Here is a 17,126-nt window from a genome sequence, read left to right on the forward strand (position 1 = left end):
ACCATCAACCGCTTAAGTCAGTTCTTTGAGATTTAGGCCTCCATTTTACCAACATAGGGGGTGATTCTCTTTACCAGCATCACTAACTGAAGACGCTACGCCCAGGAAACACTTAGTGTAGACAGGGATAGTGGCAGAAGATGGTGCTTAAAGCAGAGTAGCTTCTGGCAGTGTGGGGAACCAGAATAGGTTAGAACAGTGTAAGCACTTCATACCAGGATCACCACATCCACACAGGACAGTTTTGCCTGTGTAACTATGCCAGCCACACCTTCCCCCTGGTGGGGAGGGGGAAGTTAAGCACTTGTGACAGGCTCTTAGCCTGTACTACTGCTCATCACAGGCCAGAGTTTCACTATGCAATTCCCACATCAAGCCCACTCCCTGGTATTTGGAATCTGAGCCTGAATGCAGAGGATTCACCAAATCCCTCAGTACGTTTGCTTAGGGTGAATTGCCCTCTGTTAAAAAAATGTACATCTGCCTTTCCACCTGAACCGGTTTGGGTTCTTTGGTTATTGGATCTTGCTCTGCCTCTCTGCTAGCAGAAGCAGCCCTCTATCATCTGCTTTCTGGAGGTACTTCTAGATAAACTCAGCAGCTCATGCACATTAAGTCTCCCCACAGAAGGGCGGTTTTCCAGACCATTAATTTTGGGACCCTCATCAAAGGGTTTGGAGCTCCACTGTTGCATTTTTACATCAGGACACAACACCACACTCCAATGGAGGCCTTGCCAATGCTTCCTTGACAGCTCTGGAGGCAGAGGGCCCCGATTCAGCAGTGCTCTGCAGCATCTTCGAGCTAGCCATGCCGGAGCAGAGCAGCCCCAGAGAAGCTGCAAGACCCTTTCCATCTGCTGAACGGCCCCTTGTGCTGGCCCCAGGGATGATTTGGGATACTCCCAGGTGGAGTCAGAAGATGGGCTGCTCTTCTCCTTCCAAGCATTGACTGGACAGCTGTTGGCCTGGGACCCACGCGGAGGGAGGTGGGCTGGTGCAGTAGTTTAATGCACTATACTCCTCAATACTGCCTGTTACAAAGCTGGCGAGAGCCCCGCCTCGTACCCCAAGACTGAACTGGAGCAAAGACCCCACTGCTGCCTTCCGTTGCACAGCTACTGAGCCAGCCCAGTTCTGGGGTAGGGAAGAGCCAAACTACTTTTGAAATCACATGAAAAATGTTTATTACCACCACAGGTTTCAAAATATTAAACACTGCATTTTAAGAAGGCAATTTATCCAGCAAGGCAAAGGTAGCGAGGAGAGAACCAGGCATTTCAAAGGCACAGCAACCACTATGGGAAAGAGCATCTTGGTCCAGGAGTCAAGGGGCCCTTTTATCCTAGGGGGGAAGAGGAGAAGAACAGTTATTCCAGGTGATGCACTGGCCAAGATCAGCACCAGAGACTGTGTTGCACCGTGTGGGAAGAGCCTCACACAGCAGTGGTGTGGTTTTCAGAGAGATGCCAGCCACCAGCCAACCCTGTCTACTGGGCGTGCTCAGATCCTCTGGGAGCCTGCAGGGCAATATTTAATCCAATACCAAAGCTGTAGGTGGCAGCTTTTGGGACAACCAGCTCTGCCGGCTACAGGGAGCATTCAGGGAAGTGAAGTGACCTCACACGAGGTCTGGATCCTCACTAAAATCCTAGCTGGAAGAGCTCAAGTCAGGTGAGCCAAAGTTTTAAACACTGCTGGTCAAGTTCAGCCACAGCCAGCTGCAGCCAGGTGCTGATGGGAAACAAGAGGTGGTAGTAAGCATGTGCCTGGTGTTCCATAATCCTTTAAGCCAGGCTTCTTCTAGTGCCGCTTGGCAGCCCAGTCACAAAGAGGAGGAGGACAGGCTACCTTTTCACATTAGTGAGGGAAGAACAGCTACAGCATCTGCAGCCTTTGCCTGCAGGGAGAGCATCCAGCTTATTTAGCAGTCTTAACATAGCTTAGGAAGTGGCCATAGAGGGTGTAGGACCATGTGACCAGCCAGCTGGCTCATCCACCCACCAGGGGTCTGCAGGACACTGGTGGCCAATGGAAATGGATAATTTGAGATCTTATTTAAAGATGTTGGATCGTCACGTGTAGTTTACTAGAGTCACCAGTGCTGTCAAGAGAAGTGACTACAAAGCACTGGCGGCCAGTCTAGTGTGGGGGAACAAGCAGCTTTAGTGGGCAGTGGAAGTTTGGGACGGGCACAGCGACTTAGAGTCCTCTCCAAGGACGTCAAATGCATAGGTTAAGGGCCTTCCATCCCAGTATCTCCTGCACTTGCCTCAGCTGGGACTGAAGGCTCGAGTGTCTGAGGATTATCCCTACGGGGAAAATGGAAGCAAAGGGTTGATGTGAACTGGCCAAGGTCAGAGTGACTCTGTTGCAGAACTGGGACTTGGCTCAGGAGCCCTGATGCTGGTCCCTGCACTAACACACAGCCCAGCTCTGCCTGGCTTTCCCCTCTCACCTAATGTCTAAGCGGCCTACACCATCTCCGAGCACTAGAGACGGAGGCCTGATTCCCCATTGCCTTGCACTCACCTGGGTGGATCCGGGGAGAGGGAGGCTCTTGATCTTCCCTGAATAGAAGAACTGCACTAGCCTGGGGCACTGCAAACAGCTTTTCAGCAGCTGGCAGCAGGGCCTCACTCAGCAGGTGCAGTGGCTCAGGCCCTCAATGGAGCCAGCCATTTCAGCAGCTGGGAGGGTAGGACCTGAAAAAGGATGTGTCCAAGCCCCCCCCCCAGGGCAGTGAGGGGGAAGGGAGAACATCCTATAGGGCTCACAGTACTGGGAAACTTGCTTCAGAGATGCAGTTCCAATGTGCACAGACAGACAATCAGCCCTCTGTCCCATCCCCTCCACCCCCTTTCCCCAGGAGAAAACCTGTGTGCAAGGAAGAGACATCCTTACCAATCACTCACCCCTGCCACTCGCTGCAGCCTGCTGCTCCGGGGCCTCCCCGCCATTGCTGCCGCTTGCCGCCTGCTGCTCCGGGGCATTTCTGCTCGCTGCGGCCAGCGCGTTCTCTCCCTGCAGAGTCAAGGGCACACAACTTGGTGGCTCAGAACTGGTCAGTTACATCAGTATCAGGGTTTACACCTGGGGCTCAGGAGAGTCGGACTATAACCACAAAGCTTTCTGATGGGTTGAGAGGAGATTATAGCTCTCCCCCCCCCGGGAACAGGTATACCAGCAGCTGGGACAGCTACAGAGAACTGGCTCATTTCAGCTACTGCTGGCCCCATAAACCCATCTTGCTCTGTTGACTTGGGTGAACTGGTAACCAGGTTTAGGGTTAACAGCAAGGTGTTCCATGCTGCAGTCCAGTGCCATCATTACCTTCGCCCACAGAGAAGTCAAGCAAAGCTGCAGCTCAGTCATCTGTTAATCACATGGGCACCTGCAGATTCCCTTCAGAGCATGCTTGCTTGCCCCTTGTGTGATCCCTGCCACCACTGAGACAGGCTCACTGACCGGCAGATTTGGTGATTCCTTCAGTACCAGGACCCCATCTCTCTCTTCAAACTCCAGGTCAGTCTCCGTGTCGTTCTGGGACCTGTATTCCTCGCTGTCCACCTCTGATTGACTTGGCTGGAGGAGGGAAGGAGGCCAGTGCCAGTGAGGACACAAGCTTTAGGCACTTAAATCCCTTAGGTACTCAGGGCCCCCCCAAAGCCAAATTTCCTTTTGTGCCTCGAGAGTCTGCCCTTCCCCAGCCCCCCTTGGTGAACAAGGACTTGCCAATACTGGGAAAGGAGGGGTTGGTACCACGAGCAATCTGCCACACCGAAGATCTGTCCATCTACAGCTCAGCACGGATTCATCTACTGGGCAAGAAGCTTTTAATAGCATTTGTTGTCTGCCAGCCTCTTCCCAAACACTCAAGGAGGACAGCTCACAATCCAATAGCTCTCCTTTGCTACTGGGAACAAGCACCCTAGCATAGGGTAGCGTAGGTCAGTGCTGCCGGTCTGCTAGCACCACACCTTCACCCTAAGGCAGTCACTGAAATGCACAAGTGTCATCACAGCCTGTAGGTGTCTGACAGCCTCATTTCTGTAGCCAGATGTGACACAGGCACGTTTGGCAGACACAGAGAGGAAGTTAAAGCTCCTCCACCAGACCCAGCTTTGCAATGCAGAGCGTCACTAGTCTCGCAACTTCTGGGAAGGACTCACACAGGACGGGAGGTGTGTTACCAGATGTGTCTGACAAGGGAGGAGCCGACAAGCTGTGTACATTGAAGGCCCTTGTTTTCAGTTTGTTTCGTTTCAAGTTTCAGGGAAACGGTCGGTGTTTATTACACAAATTAAAAGCAAAAATCCCAAAGATTAAAAATATTGCAAAACAATTAATGCTGCAGTTTTCTGGGTAAATCTTTTTGAAAGCTTCCAAAACCACTTTGTTCTGAAATTAGTCAGATACAGGTTTTCATTTTTGACCCATTTTAGCATGAAAAGTAGGACACCAGCACTTATTTGTCTTCAAGGCAGAGAACTATCCTTGCTCCTTGTAAAACTGGTAACGTGTATGTGGTTGACGTGGGATTGAGCGCACTGCAGCACTCTAGGCGTGCCGGTACTTCTGTCCCCACTCTGGGGGGAAGATGGTGGTTACTGAGTCACTCTCTCTCTCCTTGAAGCAGGAGGCTGGGTCCAGGTAGTTCTGTCACCTGAATTTTGGAAGTGCCAATTGGTTAAGAGAAGAAAAGGTCAAATGGCTTCTGTAGAATACAGGAGTTTCAGTTAAAAAACTCCAAACAGTTAGTAAAAACTGAAAACAAAGGTCTTACATACACTGACTCCAGCCCATGTCCTAGCCATGGCTCAGCGAGGGATGCAGCTGTCAGACTTACCAAGTCCCAGTCTGATGGCTCCTTGTGCTGTCTGTGGAAGCACTGCATGCTTTGCAGCAATCCACTTGCCCCCAGGAGAAGAGACCTGAGGAGATCTCACTGCTTGGAAGAGGATGTAGTAGCATCATGGGCAAACAGCACCATGTGGACAGTGCACTGAAGCTATGCCAGGATTCTGCATAACCCAGTCCACAGGGATTAGCTCTGCCAAACAGAAAGTGCACCATACCTCATAGGTAGGGTCTTCAGCCTCATCCTCCTCCGACAGCTCTCCCTGCAGGACCTCGACCCAGGACTGATGCTCCTCCAGAGCCACGTCATCTTGTTTCCTTTTGCTCCCTTTGCCGGAGGGATTGATCGGAGTTTTTTGGATCTCTGCAAGAAGCCCACGAACAGCACAATTAGTATCAGGGTATTAACCCCATGGAGGCAAGGGTCCCCACTGCTTAAGTGTGCCCTCCCAAAGACCAGGCACGGACCCCAGAGGTAGGGATGGCCTAGCAGGTTTGCCATATGACTAATAAGCCAGGTGATGGCTGGACAGCAAGATGCCGGGTACCTACTACGAGGCTTAGATACAGCCCAGGCATGTCTTTGGCTCAGTGTTTGACTGGCAGCTCGTCTCCCTCCTGCTCCAGCCTCTGCTTTGTGGGAAGCTTTTGTTGGTTCCCATTCCCCTTAATAAGAGGCTTAAGGCAACTCCTCTGCTGGCTTTGGGAGAACAATCGGAGAGCCAGGAGTGGTCAGCACCTGCCCGGCCTCCATGATGATGGAGCAGGGAGTGGCAGAGTTCTTCCCAGGAGGCGAAAAGGCTGGGAGAAGAGCTCTTGGGAAATCTGGAACAAAGAATTGCCAAATCAGGGTTCATCTTATCCAGCATCCCAGGAGGGCCAAGTGTCTGTAGCCTTAGCCGTGCCCCATTAGCAATGTCAACCATTAAGCCAGCACACAGCTGTGTCATGCAGCCTGCTCAGGACCAGCAGAGGAGGGAGGGGTGCTGCAGGGCACAAGGAAAGGGAGCTAGGGTGATAGGCAGCTCCCAACCACAGGGACCAGACCGGCTCAGTTGGAGATCTACAGTTGAATCACCACGGATCCATTCAGATATTACAGCAGCGGTGATCATGACAGAGAGTCCCTGGCCTGCAGGGCACTTCTACCAGCTGATCCGGTAGGACCTATGCCAAGGCTCCCACTACAAGCTTGCCAGGCAGAGGCAGCCAGACACCTCCCCTTCCACTCCAGGGAGGCCAGGGTCAAAGTTTTAAAGGGCTAACGAGCGACTCCGATGTTTGGGTATTCAACGCAAGGCTCCGACGCCCTGAATGTCAAGCCCCTTTCAGGTCTCTCACTCTGGGTATCCAAAAGGAGGCACATGATTTGTAGCTGTGCTCCCAGTGCCCACTCTCCGCATCCAACGTCACTCTCCGCATGCAGGCCAAGTTACACGTCACCGAGTCCTTACCCTCAGGGATCACACTCTGGCCCATGCGGTCTGCTGGCAGGTAGCCGAGGGCGTGCTGGAACCGGGAGGGGACGATGGCAAACAGGAAGCGTGCCAGTCTGCCGAGACGCTTCTTGGCGTGCCGCACAGGCCTATCGGGGGAAGGGGCCAGACAGTCCCTGCTGCCAATGTTCTCCACAGGGACCAAGGGGTCCCGCCAGGCTGACACCTTGCGGAGGAACTGGACCTGGGAACGTAAGTTAGAGGGGTCAGAAAGCGTGCCAAGAGCTTGAGCTGTAAAACCCCAATGGGGGTGCCAGATCCTCCCTCCCCGTAATTACAGGCTGGGTCTAGCGAGCGGGTTAGAGTCCTACCATCTCGCTCCTGGGCCATCCTAGGGCTTTACAAACAGGCCAGGCTCACCGTCAGCTGGGGAGCGCTGCGCGGGGCACAGAGATTAACGACTCTCAGCAGGCACTGGCCAGCTGCAGTAGCACACAGGAGACGTGTCCCCCGCCCCCAGCGACGATTGCAGCAAGGCATGCCAGAGCTGGTATTAGGAAGCTCTTGGTGCAGACGTCAATAAGCCCGTGGTGCTCCTGCTAGGACAGCAGGACTCCTTAGGTTGAATTATTTCTAGTATTATTTTTGCAGCAGACCCCCCGACAAAGGGTTAGTTTCTAGCAGCTGAGGGAGGATCAGGGAAGAATCTAAACCCTTTGCCTGTTTGGCACGACCAGCAATCAAGGCCCCGTGCCCAGAGCGGGAAGGATTTTGGTAATGTCAGGCCCAGGTAGGGAGCCAAACCCAAGGGGGAGATAGGCCAGATGTGCCACACAGCCCCACTCGCCGGGCACTCGTGCATTTGCCAGCCCTCTGCTGCCTGCCCACATCTCAGGGACAGGGTCACAGGGTGCAGGGCTCCCCCACCAGAATACGCTTTGGCTTAGGGGGAAGTACACGGGGCCGGGAGCCGGGAGCGCATGGGTCCTGGTCTCACCAGCCACATTTCAGTGCAGTTCACACTTGTCACCAGCTAGGACCTCACGCCTTTGCCCTGCTCCTGCTGCCATGCAGATAAAACAAGAGACCGAACTTCGAGTTTCGGCCAACACCTCTCCTAAACAACACTGTAGATTAGTGCTGGGAAGTGGCTACTGATGTAGGGGTTTATGTCAGCTCTTGATCGAGCTTATTTGCAAGTTAGCATCACGTGGTCTTGCACAAAGCCAGGCAGCTCTAACTCAGGAGTGACACAGGTCTGAGTCATAGCAGTCACATTTTGTTCTGCTCCACAGGACACATTTCACTCCAGTTTAATGATGCCGTTTGCACACATAACCTCTCAGTGCAAAACTCTGTCCCCTACTAGTGTTGGCTGGGTCAGAGACAGGCTGGCGAGCCTGCGCTAACAGCTCTTCTTTTTTAAAACTCCAGCAGGAGAGCGCTACCTGGGGTAGGTGTTCAGTGGGGGAGTCTGAATGGAGAACTGCAATGGTTTGGGTGGCTGGGTGCTCTGGACCGGATCCATCACAGGCAACAAGCCATCAGTGCCAGGCCATCTGCCCAGCAGATGCCACAGCAATTTCTAGTAGCCACAAGGCAGGATTGCAAACAACTTTCCACAGCCCAGCTCCACACATGCAAACCCTTCAAAGCAAGCCCTTAAAATCTCAGCAGGGCAGGGAATAGAGCAGGAAGAAAAGGGGCGTGGAGAAAACAGGAGAGTATCTGCATATTGACAGCAGCACTGAGGGGGGGGAAACAGGAGCAAAGAGGAAAGTGGTGGCAGGGGCGGCTACAGGGCCTAATACCAGGCCAGGCCCCAGCTCAGAGGCAGCCCTACACCGAGCACAGGGGAGTTACTTACCAGAGATCTGAAGAGCCCCAGCTGAGTCATCTGGTGGAAGAACCTCAGGAAGGAGGATTCAACCTCTGTCTGGACAGCTAGCATCTCCTAAACACAAAAGGAGAGGGGTCATTAGAAGAGCCAGAACCCCCTGTACCTGGCCCATTGCCTTGCAGAGAACCCAGCCCACCGTCACCCGAGGGAGCGCTCTTTTCTCTGGATCGACATGGGCAGCCATGGACTCAGTTTGCTGCTGCATGACAAGTGACAGACTAGACTAGGCAGAAGCCTAGGGTAGCTCCCCTCCCACTACTTTAGCTACATATTGGTTCTGACCCAGCTGTTCTCCATTGTGTTGATGAGCTGCCAGCCTCAGTTAATCAGTGCAACTCTGTAGGCTTAGCTTCATTGCAGAGCAACCCCACCTGAAGGAATAGTCCTGGGGCTTCCCTTGGGGGGGGGGTGATGGTTAGGAATCAGGCCATGGAACTCAGTGCTCCTTTGGGATGTGCTTTGGGCTGGATTCATTGATGCTCATCACCTTGTGAGGTCATTTCCAGCAGGGTGCAACAAGTGTGTGAGGCCACCTTTGTGATCCGGGGGCATTTTACACCCATTTCACACTGCTGTGAATAACCACCCAAGATGCAGGATACTGGAGGTTTGGGACCAGATTTGTAAAGGTATTTAGGTGCTAAAGATGCAGATAGGCACCGTTTGGGATGGACAGCCTGGATTTTTAGGCACCCAAATCCCTTGGAATATCTGGCCTTTGCATCTTGCTGCTGCTATGACTGTGGAATATGAATTCGCTGGGCCCCTTTCCATGGAAGGCCCTGAGCCCATTCTACGCCCGTGTGAGTCGGGTCAGTTCCGCCACCGTGGTATTGCGCTGACAAGTCCCTTCTCTATACGCCCTGGTTGCTGTGAATAATGACAACGATAACAATTCCCTTGCCCTGCCTGCACAGGGAGCAGGAGTGGTGAGATCCTGCAGGTAACTTGGTTTTCTGCATTCCCAGGCAAACAGCAGGAGAACTAAGCTGGAGCCCCTGCGTGAGAGGGTCCCCCAACCAAGCAACGAGTGACTCCTCCCCTGCATTTTAGCCAATGAAGATGAATGGGAGGGAAGTCAAGGAAGAGTCAGGCTGGTTCTTTGAAACCTCAGCCTGATTCAGTTAGTGACTCTGACTGCCCCTCCCTCCCACAGACATTCCCCTAGGATCAGAAAGCTCCTCCAAAATGTTGCCTTGTTGCTCTGTATCATTCCCCCCTCCCCCGATTTGTGGTATGTGGAAGGTGCCCTCTCCTCCCTCCAGTGTCTCAGACTGATATTTGACTGCTGGGGAGTTCAGGCTGCAAATGCCCCCCTTCCCCCCTAATTCACACCCCCCATCTCACACCCACATCCCACTCCCGGGGGTTACAGGTAGGTAGGGTCTTGTCCAGGGTCCAGCAGGGAGTCTGCAGCAGAGCCTGAAATGGAATCTGGAGCCGTCCGGTCCTTGGCCGGTGCCAGGACCATCCTACCTGCCTTTGTCCCTCATTTGTGGGTGAGCACTTTCGAAAAGGCCAGCAAGGATCATTAGCCCCGTTTTGCAGCTGGCCTGAGTGGGCAGTTTTGGCGTGAGTGCTGCAAGAGGATCTGGGGTCTAGTGGGGGCCCCATGGGCCCTTGCCGGGTGAGCGGGGCCCAGATCGCGTGCCTGACTCTGACACATCAGTTGAAATGCATTTTGCCCTAGTGATGGTTTTCCAGCTCCCGTTTTTCAGGGTGTGGGAGGGGAGGGCAAAGAAGGTCTGAGCATCACTATATCCTCCCACTCAGCTAACTTCCCAGACCCGCCCATGCTGAGTCCCACCTGAGCTGCAGGCCACACAGAGCAGGCAAGGAGCAGGTCCCCAGCCCCACAGTGCACTACCTAGGGCTATGTTAACATGGGGGGTGTTGTTACACCCCCTGCTTTCTCCAGCTGGACACTGCAGCTCGAGAGGGGTGGGTCAGCCAAGCACCCTAGAGTTCTGGTGCGTAGCGGAGCTTCTCTGAAACCCAGCTGGCAAGCCTATGCAATCAGCAGCAGTGTGACACTTCCAACACTAGCCACACAGTTCAGAGGTCTCGGTGCCCATCTCAGCTGATCTGCAAATTCCCCAGGGACAGCTGTATCATTCCCGCTGTTCTGCTGCCGGCTCAGCTCAAGATGCAGAGAAGGGAACGGGCAGATTTTTACGTACGTGAATTGACCGTATTCAAACGTCACCGGTTCAGATTGAAGGCATGTCTGCTCTGCAGTCAGAGGGGTGACTGCAGCATGCATAGACATGCCCGCACTAGCTCTGATCTAGGCAGCTTGAAGAACATAAGCAGTGAAGCTGCAGCAGCTGGGATTCTACAGCTCCATGCAGAACCCCATGTATGTACTCGCCCGGCTAGCCCCGTGCTGCCGCGGCTCTGCGGTATCGGAGCGAGCTAAATCAAAGCTAGTTGGGGTGCAGAGATATCCTTCATTTCCGTTTGGAGCACAAATTCAGGCCAGTTCTTATGTTCTCTGAACTGGTTTGGGGTCCAAGCCGAGGGCCTGCTCTCACCGAAACTCCCAGTGCCTCTAATGGTGCAGTCCTGGGCGCTTAGTCCTCTGGAAAACCCTGTCTACACTAGAAGGGTCAACTGCAAGGAAATGGAGCAAATGGGCAGGAATAAAGGCAAATCATGATGCCGCAGAGAGGTCTTTATTATGGCAGGTTCAGCTGACGGTGCTGCAAGCAGAGACCAGCAGCCCCCGGTTATCCTGTTCCCGCAGAAGCCGTTAAACACAGTGTAGCACTGCAGTCGAGACCGCGTTCTTCTCCGCGTTGGTTTGAGCGCAGGAGCAGATGCAACGCAGCCTTTCTGCAGCTGTTGCTAGAGCAGGCTTCATTAGCAAACCCTCTCCCTGGCAGGACAATGCCATTCTGCGTCTCCAGGTCTGCCTCTGTGCGGGGGAGAGAATAGGAGACAAGCACCCTCTGGGAATGATTTCAAGGTCTCTGTAGAGGCTCCCACACCTATGGGGCCATGTGGCTGTAACTGCCTGGCCGACATCTCCTTCCCCGCCCCCAGTCATTCATGAAACAATATTGTGTGGCTTTGTCGGATTCGGTGATGGTTGAGGCAGCTCCTCACCCCTGGAGTCTGAGAACTGCCCCCTGTAGAGAGGCCTCAGCCCCCGCCACTGCCGCACAAAGAGAGAGAAATACCAGGAGTTCCTGAAAAGAAGCGTTTAAAGTAAATGAGGAACTAATAACAACAAAGATACCAGCTCGGGTCTCTGGACCAAACATTCGCAAAGCCATGGCTTCGTAACTAGATTGTCTTAAATGTGCTCGCGCTCCTGCTGGCCTCAGGGTTAACGTGGAAGTGCGAAGGGGTGAAAGAAAGAATGAAAGAGAAAAGTGATCCGAGCCTTAGACGAGCACTTACCGCTTCCACACAGCACATGCTGCCCCCCCTTCGCCCTGCGCACCGTGTGCCCAGGGGCCGATGACTCAGCTCTGGAGAAGCCAATCCTCTATGGCTTCATTCTTTCCCCCTCTTTGTATCTTGCAGCCGAGCACGCTCTGCTTGCCAAGTGCCCTGGAGCCCCTGGGGACCGGCAGCTTCTCCGGCTCCTTGTTTCTTGGAGGATGCACTTATGCGAATAATGGCAGGAGCCCACCTATGTAAGTTGCCCCTAGATAGGCTCTGCCTGAGAAAGAGAGTGGGAGCTGAGGTTTAGGGCTGGGTGCCCGCTCCTCTCCCCGCTGCTCTCCTTTGTATGGGTCAGCTGATGAATAATCTCTGGTTCGGAGAGAGCAGGTGCAGCCCTGGCTGTCTGGCAATAGTCATTGCGGAGCGTCACTGAGAGGGGAGCAATCAGGGCTCAGCGGAGAGTATAAATAAGAGGAGGCTGCTCCGCAGAGCTAGAGAACGGAGCACCAGGCGCCTGGGTGCAGAGGAGAGGAGCTAGTTCACCTTCTGGCTGGAGATGTCTCTCTGGGAGGCCGCAAGGCCCTGCTGGGGCTCCCGAGACATCTTCACGTACATGGTGACGCCCGACCGCATCCCGCAATTCATCATCCCCTCGCTGGACATCCACGAGGGCCACAGGCTCTTCAGGAAGGGGAAGGAGCAGCCTTGGAGTCCAGGCGCAGGGCAGCCAGAGCGGAAGGCCAGGAGGAGCAGCTCGGACCCCAGCGTGAAGAAGGGGCGCGCCTTCCGGGCTCCATGCATGGCTGCTCCAGCGCAGAGCTGGTCGCCCGGGTGGAGGATATTCCAGACCCCGTCACCCGGGCGGCCCTGTCCCTGCCCCACTTGCCCAAGATCACCACCCCCTATGGGTTCGTCACCCTGGGGGAGAGCCCCCAAGTGACCAACGAGGAGGCTTTGTTTTTCCATTTGGACTTAGCTTACTCCAGGCGTCCTGGTGTCAAGGAACATCCTGCCAGCCAGGAGCAGCCGGGAAGCTGCCGAGACCCTGGGATACCCGTCGCCCACACAGACAGTCACTCCTGGATGGGTGGCTGCTTGAGAGACTGCAGGCTGCATGATTCCCAGGGTAGCAAAGGGAGCCAGGCCTGTGATCAGCCAGCCAGGCCCCCCTTGCCCAGAAGAAGTTCCAGTCCAATAAGAGGCAGGCAGATCACAGACGTGCTAGAGAGCAGAGAGGCAGAGGAGACAGAGGGCAAGCAGGAGTCTCTGCCCTTAGAGACTGTCTCTCAGAGGAGCTACTCCAGCCCAGAGCTCCCTGCCAAGAAGCCCAAGAGGAACTTTTTCCAAAGGATCCTGAAGAAGCACTTTGCACAGCTCAGACAGCTCAAATCCAGACATTTTCCTCTCCATTGAGCTTGTGTAGCAGACCCCAGGAATGAGGGTCTACCATGGAGTGTATCCCCCAAGGCCATGAAGTTCCACTCTCTGGCTGGGCATCTGAACTTCAGCACAAGAGCTGTGGCCATTTTACTCCACCGTTAAATGTGAAAATGGTGCAAGGAGTTGGCTGAAGTGTGTGCACTGCTGCCTTCTGCTGGGGGTGAATCAGAACTGCTCCATTGCATGTCATAGGCCCTATACCTATGGTTCACTGAGATTCTCTTCGGCATGGGGGTGGGCCCTGCGTAGGGCGATATCTTCTTTCCTTGCTGTTGTTGTGGAGTGCAACCTAGTGACAGCCCTGCAGCTCCAGTGGGCGGTAGCTTTGATTGCAATACCGTATATCTGTATAACAGTGGAAACATTAAATCTGTCACAAGAGCCTTTCCTTCTTTAGCGTTTGTCCTGTCATTTGTGTATCGATAAAGTGCTTTGCGCCAACTCCATCTCTTTCTGACTGCGTCTCGCAAATGGTGCTGTGGTCTCTGTAGAAGAGAAGCGAGCCATGTTCTAAAAACCCATTGCCATCTGCCGGCCAAATGCAAAAACCACTGGCCAGATACGCTGTTAGCACCTGATGCGGATTGGCAAGTTTTCCATTTCTTTAGAATTTAGGGTGAGAGGGGCAAAATTTTCAAACCTTGGCACTGGAGCGAAAGCGCAAGTGATGATAGCACCGGCTGAACCCTAGAGGAGAAGGCCAGAAGGGGCCAGCAGGTCATCGCGTCTGACCTCCTCTATATCACAGGCCACCAACCCCACACTAAAGCCAACAACTGCAATGAGACTAAAATATTACAGCCCACAGGAGACTAGACTAGTCTGTATGCGGAAATGCTAGTGAATCAGATACTGGTCCTTAAAGTTCCCCTCCTGTCCCACAGTGGCCTCCCTGCCCCTCACATTATAAGCACAGTTTGAGTATCCCCCAATTCACGGCAGATATTATTATTTATTTATACTGTGGTGATGTCTAATGGACCCTGCTGAGATCAGGGCCCCACTGTGCTGCGTGCTCTTAAAACACATATAGCCCCTGCCCCGAAGACCGACATAAAATGTGAGAGAGAAGAATTTTTACCGTTTTCCTTTTAGAGTTGGGCAGGCTGGAGAGATTGATGCGACAAAGAGCCCCTGTGTCACTGAAAGTCAATGAGCTCTAGGTGCCTGTGAGGGGGTGTTTACCCCACACTGGCCAGGAAAGGGTTAATGCAGGTAGAGAAGGGGGATAATTAACCCAACAACTGAGGGGAATCAGGTGGCTAAGTAATGCCCTGAGAGACTGGGGCAGCCCAGCTGAGGAGGAATGAACTGGGCTGGGACTATAAAGACAGGAAATTGGCAGCAAAAGGGGTGGGTGTGTATTGTGGTCACTCTGTGGGACATGGGGGGTACCAGTGATCCTGCACTTAAAACTACAGAGGCAAAAAGACGAAGCAGCTTTATTCTTTACTAACAATTATCTGGGCTTTGATAAGCTTTTAAAATAACCACATCAGAAGAATCAAATCAACCCCGGTGTTGGAGGCTGGTCTGTTTTTCTGATCTTAGCAGAGGGTGGGGCTTGTTCTTCAAGTTGTATCTCACCGCTAGCCTGTCAATTTCCCTTTGTCCTCTCCACCCTTCGAACCCCCCGGCGCGTACTCCAGGAGGTGAGGGCAGCCTTGCCCCCCGCTGCTTGGGCCTACCTTGAGCGGGTCCTGGGAGAAGGCGCTCCCCGCCCGCCCCTCAGCCCCGGCCCTCCAACACTTACTATCGGGCCCCGGCCCTGCGAGCCCGCTCGGCCGCCTCCTCCCCACACACCGAGCCGGCTGCACGACCTGCAGCCGGTCCCCTTTCGAACTGCGCCGAGGGCGCATCTTTACACGCTCGTGCTCCACACCCTCCATCTCCTCGCCCTCGTGTCCCACCCTGACACCAAGTGGCGGGACCGATTGCCACCCATGGAGGGCGAGGACTCCCAGTGGTCCAGTCTGTATTCCACCTTAACCCCAGGGACATCAGTTGGTGGCTCCTTCATGGAGCCGTGAGCACGAGCGTGTACCTGGCGCGGTTCACCCCCCGCCCCGACACCTGCCCCTTCTGCGGCACAAGGGAGACCCTGGCGCACGCATACCTGGAGTGCGCCAGGCTGCATCCCCTCTTCTGGCCCCTCCAGAATCTCTTGCTGAGGTTCTGGCTGCACTTTTCCCCGCACCTGTTTATTTACGCTCACCCCATCTGTGGCCCCACGAAGTCGCGGGACCTCCTCCTGGCCCTGGCCAAAGTGGCCATCTATAACACCAGGGAGGGGAGGCTGGCTGGGGAGGCACCCTGCGACTGTGGGGCTTACTTCCGCTCCCTTGTGCACTCACGTATCCGGGCAGAGTTCTCCTGGGTGGCATCCGCTGGCTCCCTGGACACCTCCTGGGAGCAGTGGGCGCTGTCCGGGGCTCTCTGCTTGGCGTCCCCTTCCGGTTCTCTCTGTTTAACACTATGACCCCCACGCCCCCTCCTGTTTTCACATTTGTTGTCCCAAGCAATCAGTTGAGTTCTGGATCTGGTGGCTCCTCCCCCTAAAGGGGAGGGGCCGTGAGCGGTGGGCGGGCCCTTTCCCCGGACTCCCCCCGGACTCAAATATTAGTTTCCCTTTGTCAGGTCTATTGTGCCGTATGTGGTTCTTTACTCAGTGCTGAGTGTGTGCTACAGGTCCCATCCACAGAGGATATGAGTGGTTAGGGTCCCAACTACAGCGTCTTATTCTTCAGTTCAGGTTATAGCAGCTCAATTCTTTCAGCTGCGGAGGCCCCAGTTCACTGCTCCAGTGCCCATGCTAGCTCCAGGAAAGCTGAGGTGACCCCAGAGTGACACTTCTGCCTGGATTTTCACAGGAGCTCAGCACCGAATGGGTTCCAATAGATTTCAAGGGGAGTTCAGTGCCTAGGTGCTTTTGGAAATCCCATTAGGTACCTCTCTGTATCTTTAGGTGCCTAAATCCCTTTGTAAATCTGGCCCTAGATCCCCAGCCAGTGCAAATAGGCATTGCTCCTTTGAAGTCAGTGGAGCTAGGCTGATTTAAAGCAGCTGAAGATCTGGCCCCGTGGCTGTAAAACGGGTGTGAGTGAGAGGAGACTCAGGCACTTAATGGGGGTGACAATACAGACTCGTGCCATGCCAGTGTTACAGCTGAGCCAGAAAACGTCAGGACTCTTAAAGGCAGGACATGTAATGGCATAATGAATGGCTCTGTACTAGGAGAGTACGTCCCTTTAAGGGAGACCCAGAAAGGAAACAACAAAAAAGGGCTCGTGCCTTCATTTGCTTCTTTATTATACATACGACATCTTGCATTTCCTGGTTTTGTTGGGGTACCTCAGAGATGAGGATTGGGATCATTGTCAGCCCATAAACGATGAAGGTGGGAGGCCATAACAAAAAGCTTTTCTCCCCTCTGTTCAAGTTGAACAGGGTGCTGAGAAAAGACCAACGAACATTAAAGAGTTTCAAATCATCTGAATAAAAACCTCTTCCCCCACTTAATCTGGTTTCACGCTTGAGGTCACAGTCCTACCCATTCTCCAGTCACACACAGAGCTCCCAAGGCAGACAAGAGTGACATTTCTAGTATAAACATAAGCAAGGAAAAAAACCCTTTTATTGAAAAACAAAATACAAACCCGCTAACGTACACACACTTTACGGCTTTCTTCCTGCACCCCAAAGAGACAAAACCTTTCACAGCTCCCCAGTGTTTTCTGTTTTGCAGGTCACCTTTATGATAGACTGGCATGTAGGTCACCTTGCCCCCCTGTGGTCCCTGTATCGAACACAAGGCCAAGTGGCAGAGAGAGAAGCTCCTGGTCTCCAAGATGAGCAATCTTCCCCTTGTGCCAAGATTTTTCAAAGTGACTTTGGGGGCCCAACTTGACACCCCTTAAAGAGGTCTGGTTTTTGGAAAGTGCTGAGCCCTTGGCTTCGGGAAGCCAGGTCTCTTTAAGGGGTGTCAAGTTAGGCATCCAAAATCACGAGTCACTTTGGAAAATCCTTTCACTGGATAACTTAGCTGTGTCCCATGGTGGGCATGGCAAGTGGGTTGATGGGTTAGGGTGAGCTGTGAGT

At 53.7% G+C, this 17,126-nt stretch overlaps 1 protein-coding gene across 3 annotated transcripts; it reads right to left on the bottom strand.

Annotated features, from left to right (window-relative positions):
• Positions 1–1,161: 1,161 nt before the first annotated feature.
• LOC137159484 (uncharacterized) lies at positions 1,162–8,442 on the bottom strand. 3 transcript variants are annotated; one of them, XM_067557869.1, is made up of 7 exons: positions 8,338–8,442; positions 8,163–8,249; positions 6,314–6,539; positions 5,078–5,223; positions 3,468–3,584; positions 2,904–3,023; positions 1,162–1,344 (listed from the first exon to the last, which is right to left on the bottom strand). In XM_067557869.1, exons 1-6 carry the CDS (start codon positions 8,398–8,400, stop codon positions 2,907–2,909), a joined length of 756 nt encoding a protein of 251 aa, XP_067413970.1. In that variant the 5' UTR covers positions 8,401–8,442; the 3' UTR covers positions 1,162–1,344; positions 2,904–2,906. The 3 variants fall into 3 exon arrangements, with proteins under 3 accessions (XP_067413970.1, XP_067413960.1, XP_067413952.1); XM_067557859.1 differs by having other exon boundaries at positions 2,915–3,023; positions 8,332–8,435; XM_067557851.1 differs by having other exon boundaries at positions 8,332–8,435.
• Positions 8,443–17,126: the final 8,684 nt, after the last annotated feature.

This window comes from Emydura macquarii, unplaced genomic scaffold, assembly GCF_026122565.2.
Source record: "Emydura macquarii macquarii isolate MOO-44397 ecotype Brisbane River unplaced genomic scaffold, CSIRO-AGI_Emac_v2 contig_306, whole genome shotgun sequence".
NCBI classification, from domain to species: Eukaryota; Metazoa; Chordata; order Testudines; family Chelidae; genus Emydura; species Emydura macquarii.

What these genes read in the sequence shown, in the direction of transcription:
- LOC137159484 (XM_067557851.1), bottom strand. Translation starts at nt 8,400, where the DNA reads ATGCAGCAGCAAACTGAGTCCATGGCTGCCCATGTCGATCCAGAGAAA. An exon ending in CTGAAGACCCTACCTATGAG is followed by an intron (nt 3,585 to 5,077) that starts GTATGGTGCACT and finishes TCCCTCCTCCAG; the next exon opens with CCAAGTCAATCAGAGGTGGA. An exon ending in AGGAATCACCAAATCTGCCG is followed by an intron (nt 3,024 to 3,467) that starts GTCAGTGAGCCT and finishes TTGACTCTGCAG; the next exon opens with GGAGAGAACGCGCTGGCCGC.